Below are 19,216 nucleotides of genomic sequence, written 5' to 3' on the forward strand. Positions count from 1 at the left end.
TTTTTTCAAATACTTTCTCATTTCGTCTTCTGTAATGGAGCTATGATAGAACAGATTTGTCTCCCCATACAGTGGTCAGATCCGGTATCTCCCGTACAGTCCATGCTGGAGCTCTTTTTGGATTTGGGACTGCATCGCCACCCATGCTGATCAGAGCTCCACGCTGGGCAAAGAGAAAATGAGATTCCAAAGTTCGCGGGGCTTTTCTACCTGGCCAGTGCATCCAAGTTCAGATTGCTGTCCAGAGCGGTCACAATGGTGCACTGTGGGATACCGCCCGGAGGCCAATACCGTCGATTTGCGGCCACACTAACCCTAGTCCGATATGGTAATACCAATTTCAGCGCTACTCCTCTCGTCGAGAAGGAGTACAGAAACCTGTTTAAAGAGCCCTTTATGTCGATATAAAGGGCCTCGTTGTGTGGACGGGTGCAGCGTTAAATCAGTTTAATGCTGCTAAAATCAGTTTAAACGTGTAGTGTAGACCAGGCCCAAAAGATGTATAATTTGCACCTCCCTCCATTGCTTTCAGTCAATTAATCTGACCTTGTAACTTCAGTGCTATCACTCCCTTAGAGAATTCCTCCTCAATATAAAAATGCATCATTCACAATGTGCAGTAATATCTACAGTCAGCTCACTTAAATGCATATTTATAGTGCTGTGTAAATCAGGGGTTCTCAACATTTCCAAACTACTGTGCCCCTTACAGGAATCTGATTTGTCTTGTATACCCCAAGTTTTACCTCACTTAAAAACTACTTGCTTACACAACAGACCTAAAAATACAAGTGTCACAGCAACCTATTACTGAAAAATTGCTTACTTTTACATTTTGCCATATAATTATAAAATAAGTCAATTGAAGCATGAATATTGTACTTACATTTCAATGTATAGAATATAGAGCAGTATAAACAAATCATTGTCTGCCTGAAATTTTAGTGTGTACTGACTTCACTAATGGCTTTTATGTAGCCTGTTGTAACACTAGGCAAATAACTAGATGAGTTGATGTAACCCCTGGAAGAGCTCTGTATACCCCCAGGGGTACATATACCCCTGGTTGAGAACCACTGGCTGTAAATAATAACAGTAAAGTAACACCAAGTCTCAGCTAATGTTAGTGAATGAATTTTTTCAGATGTTCTCTATGATAACTTGGCTTTCCTCGTACAATTTCCAATATTATTGTTTATGGCTACACCATATGCTTTATCCCTTTGCCTTTTTTCTGAAAGGAAGAATTTTCAAGTAATAATTTTATTGGAGGGGTGGAATGGATGTTTTGCTTGTTTCTATCTGTGGGCTTATACTTAATAGCATGTATGACAGAAACGAGGTACTCTGTGGTATGTGATAGTATAGCTTAGCATAGCACAGCACATGCTATGAATATAGTTTTCAATGCAATTTCTAATGCTTTTTTGAGCACTTTAGCTCGCTCAAGTTGCATATCTCCAGTTCACTGTCATGGGCTGCTAGTTTGAAGCAAAACTATCAAATATAATAAAGAAGGTGAAATCTCAAATAAGAAAGTTAATGGCCATTGTTGCTTCTATAGGGTGCCATTGCCCGAAGCTCTGCAGGTTTTTAACATCATCTGAAGCTGGTGAGAGGAACATGCTGTTGCTTCTTTATCTAGTGTCACTTGGGTACTATCCAGCTTTATTATCTCCTGATGAACAGCATGGTGTTAGTCCTGGGTGCCAGCCTGTGATGAATACAAAGGGCTAGTGCTTCCTCACTGCTGCACCGCTAAACCAAATGTTAAAAGATTAAAACCTGTGGTAGTGATAACAAGAATATAGGGACTTGCAGCAGGTGTTATACAAAGAGGCAACCATCATAATGATACTTGTGTCTAATTCCAACCCAAACAATCTTCTACCCAGTTGTAGTGAAACCTCTGATATCTAATAGCAATTTATAATAGTGAGGTTGAGTAAGAGTGCTGTCTTAAGCCTGGAGGCTTTGGAGGAGGATTAGTAGAATATTCATTGTCATTGTACAATAACTGTGGGGATTCCCTTGTAAGATCTGACTGCTGCTGGCTAACGGATATTATGAAATCAAATATCTCTGTACCAGATGTGTTTATGTTCTACTTCTGCTCCTTTGCCAGCCTCAATATATGCTCCACTCCATTAGCTTTCAGAAGGGAGTGGATTAGAAGAAAGTCAACAACACATTTTTCCCACATCGATATTTTTATCTATCTCATTTCAGGCTGGAATTTTTGTTTTCCTCCCTTCATTTTGGGTGCTTAGTTTGGGTTCTGAACATCCTTTCTAATTAGTCTTTTCTGTTCATTTGCAGTTCAAAAGCCCCACCAACGGTAGCTGATGCATGTGGGCACAAGCTCGTGGCAGATAGTTTCATTCCTACATCTCTATGGTTTAAAAATGTTTCTGTTGAAATCAAAGTAATTTATTTCCAGTGAAACTTTAATCACCTCGCCAAGTACATAGGGCCAATATCATCTGCAATAACTACATTGTCCTTACTGGAATTACTGTTGGCCCATTGAATTTTATCCTAATCACGAGAGATACTGATCATTGTATTTCAGACTTGTTAGAAGTGTATAACACTTCCAGTACAGAAATCCTAGGTTAAATCTCCATTATATTAATCTGCTGTCTCGTTGTGGTTATACAAAATATTTGGGTCATAAATTTCATGGAAGCAGTCATTGAACAGTGAGTGTTTTGACTTATACATCAGTAGTCCTTATATTACAGATCAAGCACTGCTAATTTAGACACAGTCTCATTTAAAATAAGTATTATTCCATCCAGGTGGGATTCTGAGGGTGAACAATGAGTCTATTCATTTCCTTTCACTTCCTCTTAACAATAGGAAGCAGAACATTGTTTTTTGTTACTACAGCCTTGTCTTAGAAGCTTATAAAGATGTCGAATACTGTGGTTCATTCGAAAGCTTTTCCTTCCTCAAACATTTTAACAAGGGTCATATTGCAAGTGTTAAGACATGATGGACCTCCAGTGTTTATTGGAAGCATGATGTGCCTCTACAGAAAGCATTCTTTGAGGACAAAAGGATCTTGTCAGTCACTGGGTATTGAGACTTTTAAGATTTCACTTCAAGTAATAGATTGTGCCCAATCATATTCACTTAAAGTGCAGCTTACAATTTATTCTGGAAAAAATATACATTTTTGGTCTCCTAAAAGCATACTAAGCATATTTTATTTATATGGGATTTTTTTTTTAATATTATCACTATATAGCCAAAAATAACGGAAGATCTTGTCACCTTTCCTTATCACCATCTTCAGTTCTTATAAATATTCAGGGCCAGATCTTCAGCTGCATTAGCTTCAGGGGAGTTATACAGATTTACACTATCTGAGGATCTGGTCCTCAGTTGTTAATCAGAATGAAAACCTATTTTGATGCTATCATGCTCCTTTCCTGTCAGGGGTGAAGGGGCTGTTTTCTTTCATCAAAGACTAATGGAACCTGTAAGGATTCGAGGGATCTGAGGAAGAATACTCTCTTGTGGCAGGCTGCTCTGCTGATCTATGAGAGACATTATAATGATCTGTTATCCTTAACTATTTATACAGTGACTCCTAAACACCTGCTTCCTTGCACTCATCCTTGGAAATCACTAAGTGACCTACAACTGCTAAGGTGGGAGGAATTCAGGGTGGGGAACTTGTGTTTGTATAGCATAATAGGCCTCTGATCCAAACTGGGGTTTCAGAGTCCTACTGAGTTATTAGTTATTATTGAGTATTTCTAATATAATGCATATAATATGTCCAGAGGGTTTTTGTTTCCATAGGAACCTCAAAATTCTGAGCAACAAAATTGTTTTGAGTTGGAAAGTCTACTAGACCGAGACTATTTGCCTTTCATGGCAGAGTCTGACGTGAACCTTTTTCAAATTATTTTACAGATAAGATTGTGGAGATCTGGACTGAACTGTCTGTCTGTGTGGTAACAGAGTCAATTTGCAGGAGGAATACAATTTTCTTTACCTCATTTGCAGCTGGTCATACTCACTTAGGTTCTGAAGGTGCTGGGGAATTGAATATATTATGACCTGTATGTTACATGTCTCTTCAGGATGGCGAGAAAAGACTTAATGGGGCCCCCTTGTTTTTCTCATATACAGATTTATAACTCAATCATTCACTGATAATTTCTAGTGAAAACATCACGTAGTGTTTGTGTTAGCTAGTGTGTCCCAAGCCTACTGAAGAGAAGTCATAGAACAATCAAATTTTGTTGCAGAATGGTCTTATATCTGTAACTAATGGGACTTGTGTGTGTAAGTCATTGTGCCTTGATGGGATAAAACTCCATTAATAAAGTGAGAGCCTCTTTCAGATTATTATCTCCATATTCAAGTACTTATCAAATTATTAGCTGATTGGCAGGGGCAATTCTCACTACTAGAGTAGGAACATGTAACTTCAAAATTATAATGATTAACTTTCTATAAACCAGATTTTTAAGTAATCTTATAGTTTTTATTTTAATTACATTTAAATTAGTTGTAACTGGTAAGTACAGTATTAAGTACATTACTTTATTCAATCTATAGTGTCGCTGAAATGTATCTGTTTCACTGTAACTGTTCTCCTTCTAATGTGAGTTTTAACATACAGGTCACATAATCAGTACTCTAGGACTATTTTCTGTCTGTCACTGTAGCTGTGCTGGAAGAAATATGTTGCACTGCATTTAGACCCAGTGCAGGTTAGTTCCCTCTCAGAGCAAGAGGGAGACTAGGATGAAGGTCTGCACTTAGGGAAATGCAACAGTGCCTGGTATCTTGTTTGGGTATCAAGGCCAAAATGCACTTAGCCCTTAAAATGATGAAACCATAATATGTTGTAATCCAATCTATTTATTGGGATTAACATAATTCACAAATATTTCTTTATGTATATGTATATATGTTGGCCAAATCATCTTACTCAGAACATGTAAAGTACAAAATACAATGTCTACAGTAGAATACTAAGATTGTATGGTACATTAGCAGGCATTTTGTAGTATTTGCTGAACATTTCTAGTGGTATTAATTTAAAATACCAATTACAGTAATGCTCTTGTTTTTTTAATATGTTTAGACTGATCCCCAGATAGTTTTCCATGTCTCTGTTGCCATGGATAAAATGAGGAAAGTACATCCCAGAAGAATGGACTGTCAGGATCTAAAAGTCTCATCAAAACTCTGGCCTTTGGCTAACATGTGGCTAATCACAAAGGTATTGTATTGATCAGATAGAATATCAATTTTAGTGGAAATAAATGAAATTCACTGGCATAAAAGGGAAGAATAATTACAAGAGGCATCACAATTAGGCTTTGCAGTCTTCAGTGTTTTGGGCTACTTCAGAGGTCTCTATTTTGTGGGCTAATAATGTCATTATGGCAGCTTTTTCTTGATAACTTTGATCAGACTCTATGATATTAAAGTTAGATTTTTTAAAATTTAAAATATGAATTCTCCCCTTAGGGTGAATCTTGTCCCCACCTCCCCAAGCCTAGTCAGGGTTCTGTTGCACTGGGGGTTCAGGGAAGAATAGGAAACTGGGAATCTGCACAGTGGCACATATCCTCTATGTGACATGGAGCCTGGCTGTGCAGGGTCTCCTTATACCTTACAACAGGGAAGGTGGAGTGGGAGCAACCACTGGAGTTTTGGCTACATAGATAGTTTCATCCCCCCCAGGTTAGACTATGGAATTAATTTTACATGGAGTCAAGGGTCAGTTCTTTATAGGAGCTATGACTCATGCAACATACAGGCAACCCACTTTTTTAAAAAAAAGATAAAGGTATTAATAAAAAAAGATAAAGATATTAATGTTTTCTGCTGTTCCTTTTTTGCTAGTGGATTGAATTAAAATCCTGATACTAATCTAGAGAACACTTAATGGATTGAGTGGTGGGGTTTTTTTTTCAAAGACCACTTGTTCTTCCATACCTTCCATACCACTTGTTCTTCCACTTGTTCTTCCAACCTACCAAAACAACTGTGCTCAGCAGTTAAGATGCAGCTGGTGAAGTACAGAATAAAACTTCCAGGTGCCAGCAACAGAGCATGCTAATTGGTCAGAGCCTAGCTGTAAAACACTGTTCCAGAGGAGTGCAGTCTGAACACAAGCTGATAGTATTTAGATCAAAATGCAGGGGCTACCTTTCTGCTGAAACCTTAGGAAATAATGATATCTTTCTTGTGGCCACCATTTGATAGAGAAGACAAAGGATAGGCTGAAAGTAAGGATAAAAAGAAAGCAGTGGAGGGGGGAGATAAACCAATGCAAAATTTGGCCCTAATTTGTTATGTGAAGTTGCTGTATTTTGGAGAAAGGAGACATACTGACATTAGCCATTTTATTCTGTGTTTTACTTTATGCTTTCAGCTATGGATTAATATCAAGCAACATATATTTGTTACATTATGTACCACCTTGGAAAAGAAAGTAATCTTTCTTGTACTGTTAGTGATGGGAATTGGACAAGCTATTAGCAATTGCTATTAAGTTAGTCTGGTATTTGTCCTAGCTAATGAAGACAACATTTTTAAACTTAATTCCTATCATGTTGCTTCTCAGGAAGTGAATTATTACCAATGTATTTGAATAATCCACGTTATAGTGCAAAAAACCAACTACAGTAGAACCTCAGAGTTATGAACACCAGAGTTCTGAACTGACCAGTCAACCACACTCCTCATCTGGAACCAGAAGGACATAGGCAGGCAGCAGCAGAAACCAAAAAAAGAAACAAAAAAATCACACACAGTACAATACTGTGTTAAATATAAACTACTAAAAAAAGGAGAAACAGCATTTTTCTTCTTCGTAGTAAAGTTTCAAAGCTGTATTATGTCAATGTTCAGTTGTAAACGTTTGAAAGAACAACCATAATGTTTTGTTCAGGTACAAATATTTCAGAGTAACAAACAACCTCCATTCCCAATATGTTCATAACTCTGAGGTTCTACTGTAAGTTAGTAAGTAAAATTAGAAAACAACATTGTGAACTTCCCACAGTTCACATAAAACTACGAAAGTACTAAAAATCAGCATATACAACATGTTGGACTCTTATTTTTTTTCTCATTGCATGGCAGATTTAGTCACACAACTCACATGAATTTTTAGGCTACTTCTACACTAGACACTATTGGCAGCAGCATAATGTGAAGGTACATAGTGCAGTGAAAAGCCTGCGGCGTCCACACTGCAGTGTGTAGCTATGTGTGTTAGAGAAAGGCTCTGGCAGAGAGGAGACAGTGAAGAGCTTCAGCAACTGCCCACTGCTGGAGTCTTTCACTATAGCAAGGAAAGGCTTTGGCAGAGAAAGACAGTGAGTAAAGTCTGAGCCTCCCCTTTGTCTTTCTCCACTGTCGGAGGCTTTCCTTGTGGTGGGGAACAGATTCAGCAGCAAGGGGCTGGCAGAGCCTTTCCCCACTGGTTCCTCCCTTCCAGAGCCTTTCCTGCTGGGAGGGGGGTGGGGGGGAGTGTCTTTCCCAGCAGAGGAGGAAGGCCCCATCAGCAGGATACTACATAGTTAAATTAGCAGTGTAGAGAGCAAGGCATGGCTTGGAGGAGTAGAGAGTGTGTAGGGTATGTACTCACATATATAATCATACCTTTCAAGCATGTGCTGTACTCACCTAAGCTGTGCCTCATTGGCTCCTTTAAGGTATTTCTACACTGCAAGCTTCTTTTGGCGGCATGTGGTGTACATTCCCACATAGCCCTCTACCAGGTGTAACTAGCACTGTAGCTGGTGAAGAGAAGAAGGGATTATTAATGCTACTGCTGTGCCCCACTCCCCCTGTAACCTTGAACCAGGTGGTTAGGACACTCAGCTAGGATGTGGGAGACCCAGATTAGAATCCCCACCCAGAAACAGACCCAAAACTAACTTTTTCAGTTCACCAAAAATTCCAAAACATTTCACATTTGGTTTGAACTGAACCAATTTTTTATTTTTTTTACTTTTTCAAAACTGCCACCAGACTGAAAAATCAATTATACCTCTGTTCTCTCAGATACCAACAGAGGGAGCATGCCAAGGACAAGAAGAGGCATGCCCAGAATGGACTGTGCTTTGGTTATACTTGGTTGATGGGCAGCTTTAGGGGTTTGTTGAGCCCTACACAAGAACAGGAACTGAATCATGGAAAACTGGACCCCACTGTTTTCTCACTCTTGAATGTGTGTTCCCTCATCCTTGCTGAAAAAAACAACACTAATATGGGGCCAAACTGTTTGCTAATCTTTGCAAAGTTGAACTATAGGAGAGCTGAGAGCTTCCATTGCCCAACTGTATTTAGCCAATACACTATTTCCAAACTTTAAGGAGTTTATAAATGCACTAAATTATATGTATTTGTCATAGTAAGAGTCGCACAGCTGCAGGGGTCCCAGAAATTACATAATTATTTTAAAGAATAGAGACTAAAATCAGAATTTTATTGGCTTATATTATCAATTTTGTGATGTGCTTTATTTGTACCATATTATATACCAAAAATTATTGCATCCTTGCACAGGCCACATTCACATGCCAGAGGGCCTATTTTAGTTCTGAATTATGGTTGCAAATTTTGGTTGGACGTATTCCTGGATATTTCATCTCAGGATATAATCTTTAATGGAAGATCGATCTTTAATTCCAGGAGACTCCAGGACAATTCTGGAGGGTTGGCAACCCTATTCTGAATACTAATTGCTTCCATCAGATCATTTTGTTGTGGAACTTCACCTCCTGATGAATGTAACCAGTCACAGAATGCCAAACCAGCCCTATCAAGTTCAAGTCAAATGATCTGCAACAAGACAGTCATTGATCACTTGTCAAACAGAAGCATATTGCTAACACTGTGGGCAATTGTATGCTAATTGTACTGTACTTATTTTCCTAAAAGGCATAGCTGTAGTGCACATCACTCAGGGGGGGGAGCACATCCATTTTACTGTTTCAGCCTGGAATAGCACCATATAAACAGGATTCTTTAGGTGTCTGTTTCTGATAGGAGATATAGAATGAGGTTAAAAGCAAATATCTCATTCTATAACAGTTTACACATTTATATGAGATATGTATGTATGTATATATATCAGGGATGGGCAAACTTACTGAGCTACATACAACAAGCTTCAGAAGTTCAAGAGCTAGGACATGCCTGTTGAGGCTCAGGGCTTCAGCCCTGTGGGACAGGGTGTCTCGGGACTTCAGCCCTATGGGAAGCACCTGCCAGGGTTCAGGGCTTCAGCTCCATGGGAGGCATCGGCTGGGGCTCAGGGCTTCAGCCCTGTAGGAGGAGGGAGGGGTCTTGGGGCTTTAGCCCACATCTGCTGAAGCCCTGAGCCTTGGCAGGTGCATCCCATACCATTGAAACCCTGAGAACCCCTCCCTGCTGGGCAGAAGAAGCCCTTAGCCCCACCACCCAGCTGCAGTGCAGAAACTGTGAGCTCCTCCCACCCCCAGTCTGGTAGGCAGAGAAGGGGGAGGCACTCTGCAAGCTGCACTTTAACTGTAAAAGATGCGCTTGCTGCTTGCGAGTTGTGGTTTGGCCACCCCTGAGTTAGATATAGATAAATGAGCGATAGTATTTAACTAATAAATATGGCTTGTGAGAAGTGATTCAGGTTTTATTTTTTTATTGCTTCACTTAAAGTGGTAAAATTTCCTGGTTCATCCATCTAACACTAAGCATCCAAGGCCCCATTTCTGCAATGAGCTGTATATTGACACATCCCTCTGCCCACTTGGGGTCCCATTGAAGTCAATAGGGCACATGTGAGGAGCACGTCTCTGCACATACAGAACCCATGGCAAGATAAAAGTCCAAATATGTAATTATTATTCACACTTTCCCCAGTGGACTATGGAACAATGATCCAAAGCAAGTTTGAGAGATATGGAATCAAGAGAGATTGCTCTTTAATAAACAATTCAAATAATTATTTGACAGGCTTTTGAAATGATCTTAGCTGATATTTTTCCTTTTTTTTTTATTGATGCGGTATGAAAGGAACAAGTGCTGAAGTCCTCTGATTTTTTTTTCATTGGGCAGGATAAAATGAACACATTTTAATAGACTCTTTGTTACTTTATGAGCATTTTTTTAATAAAAGGTTTCCCTCATAAATACAATATCTTACATTTATTATATCATACCTAGATATATAAGATGCAATAAAGTGCCCCAGCCTATTATTTCAACTATCTGATCTGCTTTATAATATTTGATGTCAGAGTCTGGTTGCTTTTGCATTATAAGAATACTAATTTGGGGGAGTTTGTGTGATCTAAATGCTTTCTTTGCCCTCCGGCAAGTCAGAAATGTGTCTTGTTTGTCTCTCCTAATTTTGCAAGTCTTGGATCCATAATGTTTACTAAACCTTTTTGGTAATCTTCTCTCTTAACTGTTGTATTGAGCTATAAAAAGCAAAATCTATACATGCAGCATGTAGCTCCCAAAGATACTTGAACCCCAAAGGTTCAGAGGTTTAATGAAGATATGCATGGAAAAGTTTGAATCCTTTTTTGAATCTGACCCAAATTCCTTTTGTCTGGAAATCCCACGAAACAGCCTTTCTTGTGAGATGTCCAGTGTTTCCTGGCTTTTCAGAAGTACTGCCATTTCAGCTTGTTGCCCTAGATGGCACCACAAAATGCAGTGGCCTGTGAAATTCCAAATAAACTAAGTTACCCAAACTTTATCAAACCTCACAACATGCTTCAGTTGAAGTTTTGGATGAACATTTACTTCTGTGCTCAATTTAGCTGAACCATCCACAGTAACTTCTTGTTATGACATTTTATTATGTAGGTGTAAAGGTTAATTTTAGTGTGCATCTACCCATGACTATTATGGATTAGACAAATCACTAAAACATTTAGTTTGTTTTTAAAAAAGTCTTTGTAAAGTAAGTGCCATTGAAAAGTAAATATTTATCAATAGTTATTAATCTATAGTATCCTGCAGTTATGTTATGTCCTGTATATAGGGAAATACTGCAGTATCTCAGGTACCATGATGCAATAACCATTGATAGATGCTGGTATGGCAACTACTAGCTTTAATACTCTCTTAGCCTGTAGCATCCCAGGAGCCACTGAAATATTTAAGGTAAATAATACATATTTTTAAATATTTGTGTACCCTGGAGATAAAGTCAGCTTTTCAAAATTCTATTTGCCTACTAATCTGGAGTGCATAACTCCCAACGCCACCACCCCTGTCATCATCACCAACATCATCCTGGTAAAGGGTGGGTGAACAGATTTTGCAGCCAACTAGATAAATTTTCATGACTGTTTTCCAAGACTGATAAAAATTATATCAGGTGATGATTTACATTTTAAACTGTCCTTATAAACTAACATTTTCATACTGATAAGTGTGTACTAGATATAACTAGAAATAATTGAATGAAAATCAATGACTGTCAGGACAAACTCTTGACTGTGAGATCTATGAGGCTGGGGAATAGGCTCCTCAAAAAAGTCATGAGAAATGCTCCCCTCCCCCACCATGATTATTTGGGGCTTTTTAAGGAACACTGGACAAAGTGTTAGCAAATATTCTTTGGGGGTCAATCCTGCTGTGGCAGGGTGCTAGGCTACTTCATCCAATAAATCTTTCCCTATTTTCTATTCTATCTCCTTTGCCCTATTTTCTCTCACCACAATTGATAATATATTAAAATATTGCCAACAAAATGTTTGGGAAAATCTTGTTAAAATACCTGTTATAATTTTAAATGCAATTTAAAGAAATGTCATAAATTATTGTTAAATGTTTCACTTCTAACAAAGCCTTCAGTCATCTGCTTTGGGAGTAAGTGCGGACATTAGAACAATAACAAAAAAAAAACAGTTCAAACTAGTCTTTAAAGATGTTTAACCAGCACTGTTTCAGACTTGGAGTAAAACTTTAAATTGACTCAAAGACTATAGATTTATTGCAATCTTTGCAGTTCACTGAACTTTTTTTCTGTGCATACATATTTCAAGTAAACTCTGTAGTTATAAGGATAGCAAGTGACACGTTATGGACCCTAAATTGTTGCACTGTGAAATATGCACAGAAAAAGGACAAACGAACATATCAAGGGTCTGTTCTATTTTGCACTGAACTGTAAAATGCCACCCTTGTTGTACAGAAGATCACTGGTTCTGAGCAGGGCTCATTGACTGCTAAGTTGTGGGTAGTGTTTTACTTTCTGCAACTGTTAATATCCTGGGTTATCCAGGCATAATGACCTCTCTATTTGTAACACATTGTTGAATTTTCTGGTTCTTTTAACTTATTCAAACCCTTTTTTCTCCATTCATTGGAAGGCTGGAATGATTCTGAGTCGAGCTATGGTACAAAGCTGTCTAGCTATTGGTCATCCAATTAGAGTTGAGACAGATGATGGCACATCTCTGGAAGGTTATAAGTTAACAGTACAGAAAAGGTACTGATAATATGTTGCTTGTGCCATATGTAGAATTATATGGGTAATTTAAATGTTATTGGGAAATGCTGCTATACTGTTTTATTTCAGTGTTCCTGAATCATATATGTTAATCAATGTATTATTATATCTGATCTTTCATCTTCAAATTACTACTGGGATCAGAATTTCAATATAAACAGTCATCTAATTATTAGTCATCTCTCTCTCTCTTGTAAAGATTTTAAATAATCATAAAGGTTTGGACAGTTTAAGAATGTAGCCTCTTTGAAATATATAAGCTAAAAATGGAGTTGACGCTACAATATAGTGTTTGCTTTTCCCAGTCTGAATGCATTCTGATTTCTGCTAATCCTGCAAGATTATTGGGGTGGATCCTGCAGTCAGTGGAGCTATGAAAATTTACACCAGTTGAGTTCTGTTAGTTGAGCACTGGAATATCATCCTTCTTCCCTTCTCCTTCCCCACCAGACACAAAAAGTAAAGTTACTTGTTGTGTTACGTGCTAACAGTAACTCTTTCTTATCTTGGCCATCACCATGCGACTCTCTTTTCTTTAGGATCATCACATCATGTACATGCTTTTTCACTTTGTCCCTTATAACTATAAACTTGATTCAAAGTTCATTGAAATCAATGGAAAAGCATACAGCAATGGAAGATATTGAATTTTGCTATCTGAAATGGAAACTCCACAACATGAAGAAAAAGGAAGCAAAATTTAACCCATGACATCTACTTCCTTAGCTAATGCAAGAAACAAAACAACATCCCAGAGGTCTCACTGTCTATAATCCTCTGACCACTACATGCAACTCCAGATGTGCTGAAGAGCTCTGCAGACAGATATCAGAAACATACAATAATTGAAAAACATTCAGTTTAGACTGAATATGTAGGTTGGGTTCACTTAGAGAAGTATAAGCAAAACGCAAAACTACTTGCAACAGTGTTTTTATTTTTATTTTTTTGCTATTCATTACAAACTCTCTCAGGGACTTGTTTGCAATTTTTTTGCTTGAAAATGAACTCCTTTCTAAGATACTAAATGCATGTGCCATTCCAGTGTCCTTGCTACTAGATAATCCATGGTGGAAGCCATGAGAATGGTTTTGTCAGGTATAGATTCAAATTCTCATTCAAGAAATCCATAGTATACACAGTAGTGTACACGACTATGTTTTGGTGTTGGGCATTCACAACAAAAGCTTGTTTGCTTTATCCTTTTTTAACCTCCAATTTTTGTGTGTGTTCTGCATTTTACATACCAGATGTTTTACAAGCTGTATATTAGCATTATTAATTACATGCTTAGGCATGGTTAAAAGAACACATTGTACCCACAGACTTTCCACACTGGAAAACATCAACAGGTATATACAAATGACAAAGGAACCACCTCAGTAACATGGTACAGTTCTAAAAATTCTTACTCAAGAAGTAGTCCTGATTTATATGAGTATTCCCATTGAAGTCTATTTTTGTGCATAAGGACTACACATGCTTTAGCAAGCAGGCCTCAATTCTGAAAATTAAATAGTATGAAATATGGAAACTGACTTAGGTACACTGGGTAACATTCACATTTATTTAGAAGTAAACATTTCCAATATTGTTCTAGCAAGCCTAACCCTAGAAAGAAAGATCAAGGGAAAGTTTTTTTAGTAGATTATATCTGTTAACCTGCTTAGCAAGGGAGATCTTTTATTAATATTGTGGATTCCCAATGGCATAGTTCTCAGGGTCACTATGCCTTTTATGCCTATACTTCCCAGCAAAGGAACAATTGCATAAGATAGGGTGAATGTTTTACTAGACCATTGGGCACATTGATTTTTATATTCATGGATATGTAGATCAAATTGAAATAACCTAAAGGGGGCTGATGTGATGCCCCAGGAGTGTTACAGATGTCAAGATTCCTAGTAACTTTGAGTATGTTTCTACTGTGGGTGCACTCCCTGCAGAAAAATATTACAGAGTGTCATTGAGATCTGTCACTTGCTGACACTTAGGGGAAAAAACTCCTCTACCTACACTAGGTCATTCCCAAGATATCTCCCATATGAACAAGATTGTGCACTGAACCTAGTTTTGATTTGTTTACGTTTAAAGTAAATGTTACACAAGTCAGATGCACATGATCTTTTGCCTGCTAATATATCCTTAAGCAAATGTCCATGTATTGGAATGCTAAGATGTTTTTTTTTTCTTATATAGGACACTACCTCAGAAATGAATTTTTGTATACACCCTGAAACTTAAGGGCAGGAGCAGTCTCTATTTAAAGATCTGATAAAATTGCACTGATTTAAGGAACTTCTTGTTTTGAAGTGTTAGATTGTTTAATATTGAAATGTTAATGATGAGAAAATAGTAAGATGATGTTAAGATTGAGAAAGATATGAAATCTAGGAAACTAAACCTTAAGGTCCATCCTCCTTCTTCAGCTTGTGCTATTGTGAAGTACTTTCTCCCAGAAATAAGGCATCAGGAGTTAAAATCCAGGTGTCAGTTAGAATTTGGGCATTTGGGGGATTTCTTAGTATCACAACTTTTACCCTATTTAAGCATTTTTTTAAATCTGATTTCTTATATGGTGTGGTCAAAAGAAATGCTGATGGATTATCTAAAACAGTATAAGAAAACAGAAAAGGAAATAGGTTTTCAGTGTCACTGGCATTGTGTTTAATTTCTTGTTTTCAGAATAGCTTTTTGGTTTTTTAAAACATGTATCATGACTCATCAGGCAAAAGTGAAAAGGCATCTTTTATTTGGGAAAACTCACTCTGGAACCTAAAAGTGTAAATGCCATTTCCTGTGTTAATTTTTTTATTATTATTATTTAGTAAGAACTAAGCAGGTTTAACTCTTTGATTATATCTTTCCATTACAGAGACAAAAGCAGCATCTATCAGCTCTGGGGGTTTGGAAATGATGGTACTATCTATTGTAAGGTGCGTGCTTCGTAAGTATGTTTGAAGGAAGATGAAGGTTTTTTAAACCTGGTTTACTGTCCTTTTTATACTTTCACATGAAACCTATCAATGTAGGAAAGTTATGTGCATGTGGTGAGGAAAGCACCATCCTGCATTAATAATTTCAATGTTTTTGTTTTAAATTGCCTTCATGTTAATATTAGAACATTCTATAAACATATTTTTTCAGTTATTGGTGTCTTTTTTAAATTTGCTTTTGTCTTTTGATTTTTTAAATAATTTCCATCATCATTATTTTACACACGTCTATTTTGATTTATAACTAGTTTTATATAAATAAAAATGCAACATTATTCTAAATTTAATTGATATAAGAAAATTCACTTGGCCAGAAATCAGTATTTGGAAGGAAGGCTAAAGCTAAAAACAATATATGGTGCTACTGCCATCTGAAATGAGATGCATATTTCATTGCTTTTATATTAATTTGTTAAGAGAGGCTTAAACACATATGGAGTTGGAACTTTAGCCCCTAAGCCCAGGTCTTGCTGTGCCACTGACTAACAGAGTTTTTAATTTAAACATTCAAAGAGCTTTAAATGTAGTGATTTTGTACGTGGAACAAAATATAGAGACAGCTTTAGCAAACGAGATATTCTTTCATTAAAAAAATGTAGAAAAGCCTCTCCACATTTTGATTGGGAAAGAAGGGAACGCCTATTTATGGTATTTGTGTATTGTGAGGAATATTTAAAGGACAGTTCTCAAGTTAAATGATAGCGAGGCAATTGTTTCAGTAAAACTCTGAGTCAATGACAACATAGCATCTTTAAACAGTGGGGATGGGAGTCAGGGCATTGTTAAGCTTGCCAGGGAAGAGGGAACAGCGCTTTACAGCCAGGAAGGGGTGTGAGGCTCAGAAGTGGCTGTAGAAGAGAGTGTGGGCCAGTGTGGCGACACTGACACTGGGTCTCCTCCCCAGGGACCAGAAGGGCTGGGGAGATCAAACGGGGCAAGCCCAGTGGGAGAAGCCCCCTTTTCCAAGCAGAGCAGCACCCACCCTACCTCCCCTTGAGGCAGCAAAATGCCAGGTTTGCTCAGGACCTGCTGTGGGTATTGTCCTAGCTGCTCCTTTCTAGGGGTCCAGGAAGGAATTTTTACCTCACCACCAGACTGGCCGAGGTTTTTATTTTTGCTTTCCCCACAGCGAGTTCAGGGAGGGCTTTGTTATGGTACACAGGGAAGACAGTTAGGCTATGATGTCACAACTCATTATATAAGTGTGGGGCGGCTGCCCAGTGCAGGGACTCCGTAGGGAAGGGTTGCAACGACTGGATAAATGGCTTGGTAAAGGTCTTAGAACACCTTAAAAGAAGTGTTTGTTAGAAGAGTGGAACGGGAAGGGGGGTATTCAGAGCTCTTATGGCTGGCAAAGCAGGGAGTCAACCCCCCTTTCTTATAGCCCACTATAACCCTTATTTGAGGGGGGAATGGTAAGGGACTCGCCCTGCCTCAGCCTCCCTGCACCAATCAGTGTCTCCTCTGAGAAACCCCTTTCCTGCCTGCATTCCAAGCCTCTCCCTGGGGAGGGCACAAGGTGGCCAAGCAGGGAAGGTCTGACTGCTCTTTCTCAATCTGCAGATGTGCCATTGAGCTGTGGAAGGCCTTGGGTGAAGGTCTCAGCAATGGGTTGGCTGGGGGCCCTGGGTGGAGAAAGAGGAGGCTAACAGAAGGAACCTGGTAGTTAATGAATGATCATGGAGTTACCTGTACTATCCACTTTTACCTGCTGGTTAGTCCCAGACATCTAATAATAAAGTTGTGACCTGATTAAAACATATCAGGTGTCTCCTGTCCTTCTTTCACTATTGCCGGACAAAGCCCACTTCTTAAAAAATAAAATCAACCAACAAACTAAAACCTACTGCTTCAGGACTAAACTGAAGATGACGATATTAAAAATACCAACCAACTTACACTTGTGATTGCTCTTTTTGTAAATACAATGGACTGCTGGCTGTTGTGCTTACTATTTAACAGGTAAAGGAAACACCACTCTTCAAATACATTACTGGTGGAATAGGAGTATATTTCTCTGAGTATATTTGCTGTCAAGAAGTTCCTTTTCAGTGACTGCAGTCACATCAAGTCTCTGAATGACAGTGTTAATGTTGGCAACATGAGTGCAACGGCCTTTAGTGCATAGTGTTGACAAAGAGACTCTTTTTATTTTGTATGGGTGAAGATGAGTGTCCTCACGCTGCAGCTTGAATGAAAGAATTCTGACATATTTTAGGTCAGTTCATATATGTGGGCGTTAGGGATCCATGGACAGTAGTATTTGGTTAACATTCACTCTCTTCTCCGCTTCTTGCCCTTCCAACTCAAATAATTGGCTGTATACCACTAATGGCTTAGGTGGGGTGATGTCCAGTGCCTTTTGCAAAGATGAATTGAATTGTACTTTACCAGGACCTAAAAAGTTTCAGTGGCTCTTGAAAGTAAGGTGAATTTTCTGAAAATGTACACTGAAATGTTGGGAACATGTATAGTGTTAAAATCTGCTAACTTACAGAAAATAATAGAATACTCAGTCCAGCAGGAAATCAATAGCAGGCCTGTCAGTAGCATTGTCTGCCTGGGACCAGCCTTCCATTTTCCTCCCACTCTTATGGACATTCCATCGGAATGATTAGATACTACTGTTCACACAGCATTGATGGACTGACAGAATGAAGCGACAGTAGAAGTGTTCTCTCTTTCTTTACCTGCTGAGTACAGCACTTCATCCTTTTTTGTTATGCATAGTGATTTTTCATGTGCTGGCTTTTTAAAACCCTTTGTGTACTCTCTATATAATATTGACTTCCAAAAATTCTACTACTTAACTGCTGACAAGTGACAACAGAACATTTCTGTTCAATTCTGACCTGTACTTGACTCACTGAGAACTGGGTGCTTACAATTAGTAATTCCAATCTCCAAATGGTGTATTTTTCTATATATTTCCCAGCACATTTACTTTATCTGTAGTGTCATGTTTTAAGTTGCAGCATGTGTCAGCCAACAAGAACTGACACAGTAAAATGACATAATACAGTGTAATGATATGTGACACATTCATATTGAAAGGGAAACTCACTTTCTTTGGAATTGATATCTGCTATTCATTGATTAATTATATTTGTAAATAATTTACAATCTATTATTTATACTGCTTAAATATAATTGTCTTCTGTACTATGTAAGCTTTTGTAGGCAATACTATAAAATGATCAAATGCAGTACTATAAAGTGCTTATTCCTAATCTGACACTGATATAATCTCTTTCTAGTCTCTTGACAATATCATTGCTGTAAAGTACAGTACAAGTTAACTTCTCAAACATCTTAGTGTTATGCATTGAGGATAAATTAATTTTTTGTGTTTCTTCCCTAAATATTCTCTTCAGAACTGTAATTGTTGCCCTTACTCATAATGGGCAGTTTCTATACTCTTCACTCCCATTTAAATCAATAGAAGCTTTACCTGAAAAATAACGTCAAGTCTGATCTCATTATAAACAAGGGTAGAAATCAGATTTCAATTACTTCTAGAAATCAATAAATGCTAACTGTGCTCTTTAAAGTCTGGAAAGTTCAGCAAGCCAGAACATCCCGTTAAAGACAAGCAGGGAAAGTCTATAACAGGAATAGAACAACAGATGAACAGATGGGCGGAGCACTTTGAGGAACTCCTGAACAGACCAGCACCACCAAATCCACCAGACATTAACCCAGCCAACGAGGACCTCCCAATTAATTG

At 38.1% G+C, this 19,216-nt stretch overlaps 1 protein-coding gene across 1 annotated transcript in view; it reads left to right on the forward strand.

Annotated features, from left to right (window-relative positions):
* DCDC1 (doublecortin domain containing 1) overlaps positions 1–19,216 on the forward strand; it is a 441,595-nt gene that overhangs the window by 233,566 nt on the left and 188,813 nt on the right. Inside the window, exons 15-17 of the mRNA XM_032768514.2 lie at positions 5,111–5,248; positions 12,354–12,472; positions 15,369–15,429. Coding sequence (XP_032624405.2) covers positions 5,111–5,248; positions 12,354–12,472; positions 15,369–15,429 — 318 coding nt within the window. The remainder of the gene's footprint in view (positions 1–5,110; positions 5,249–12,353; positions 12,473–15,368; positions 15,430–19,216) is intronic.

The sequence above is a fragment of the Chelonoidis abingdonii genome, chromosome 4 (genome assembly GCF_003597395.2).
Source record: "Chelonoidis abingdonii isolate Lonesome George chromosome 4, CheloAbing_2.0, whole genome shotgun sequence".
NCBI lineage: Eukaryota > Metazoa > Chordata > Testudines > Testudinidae > Chelonoidis > Chelonoidis abingdonii.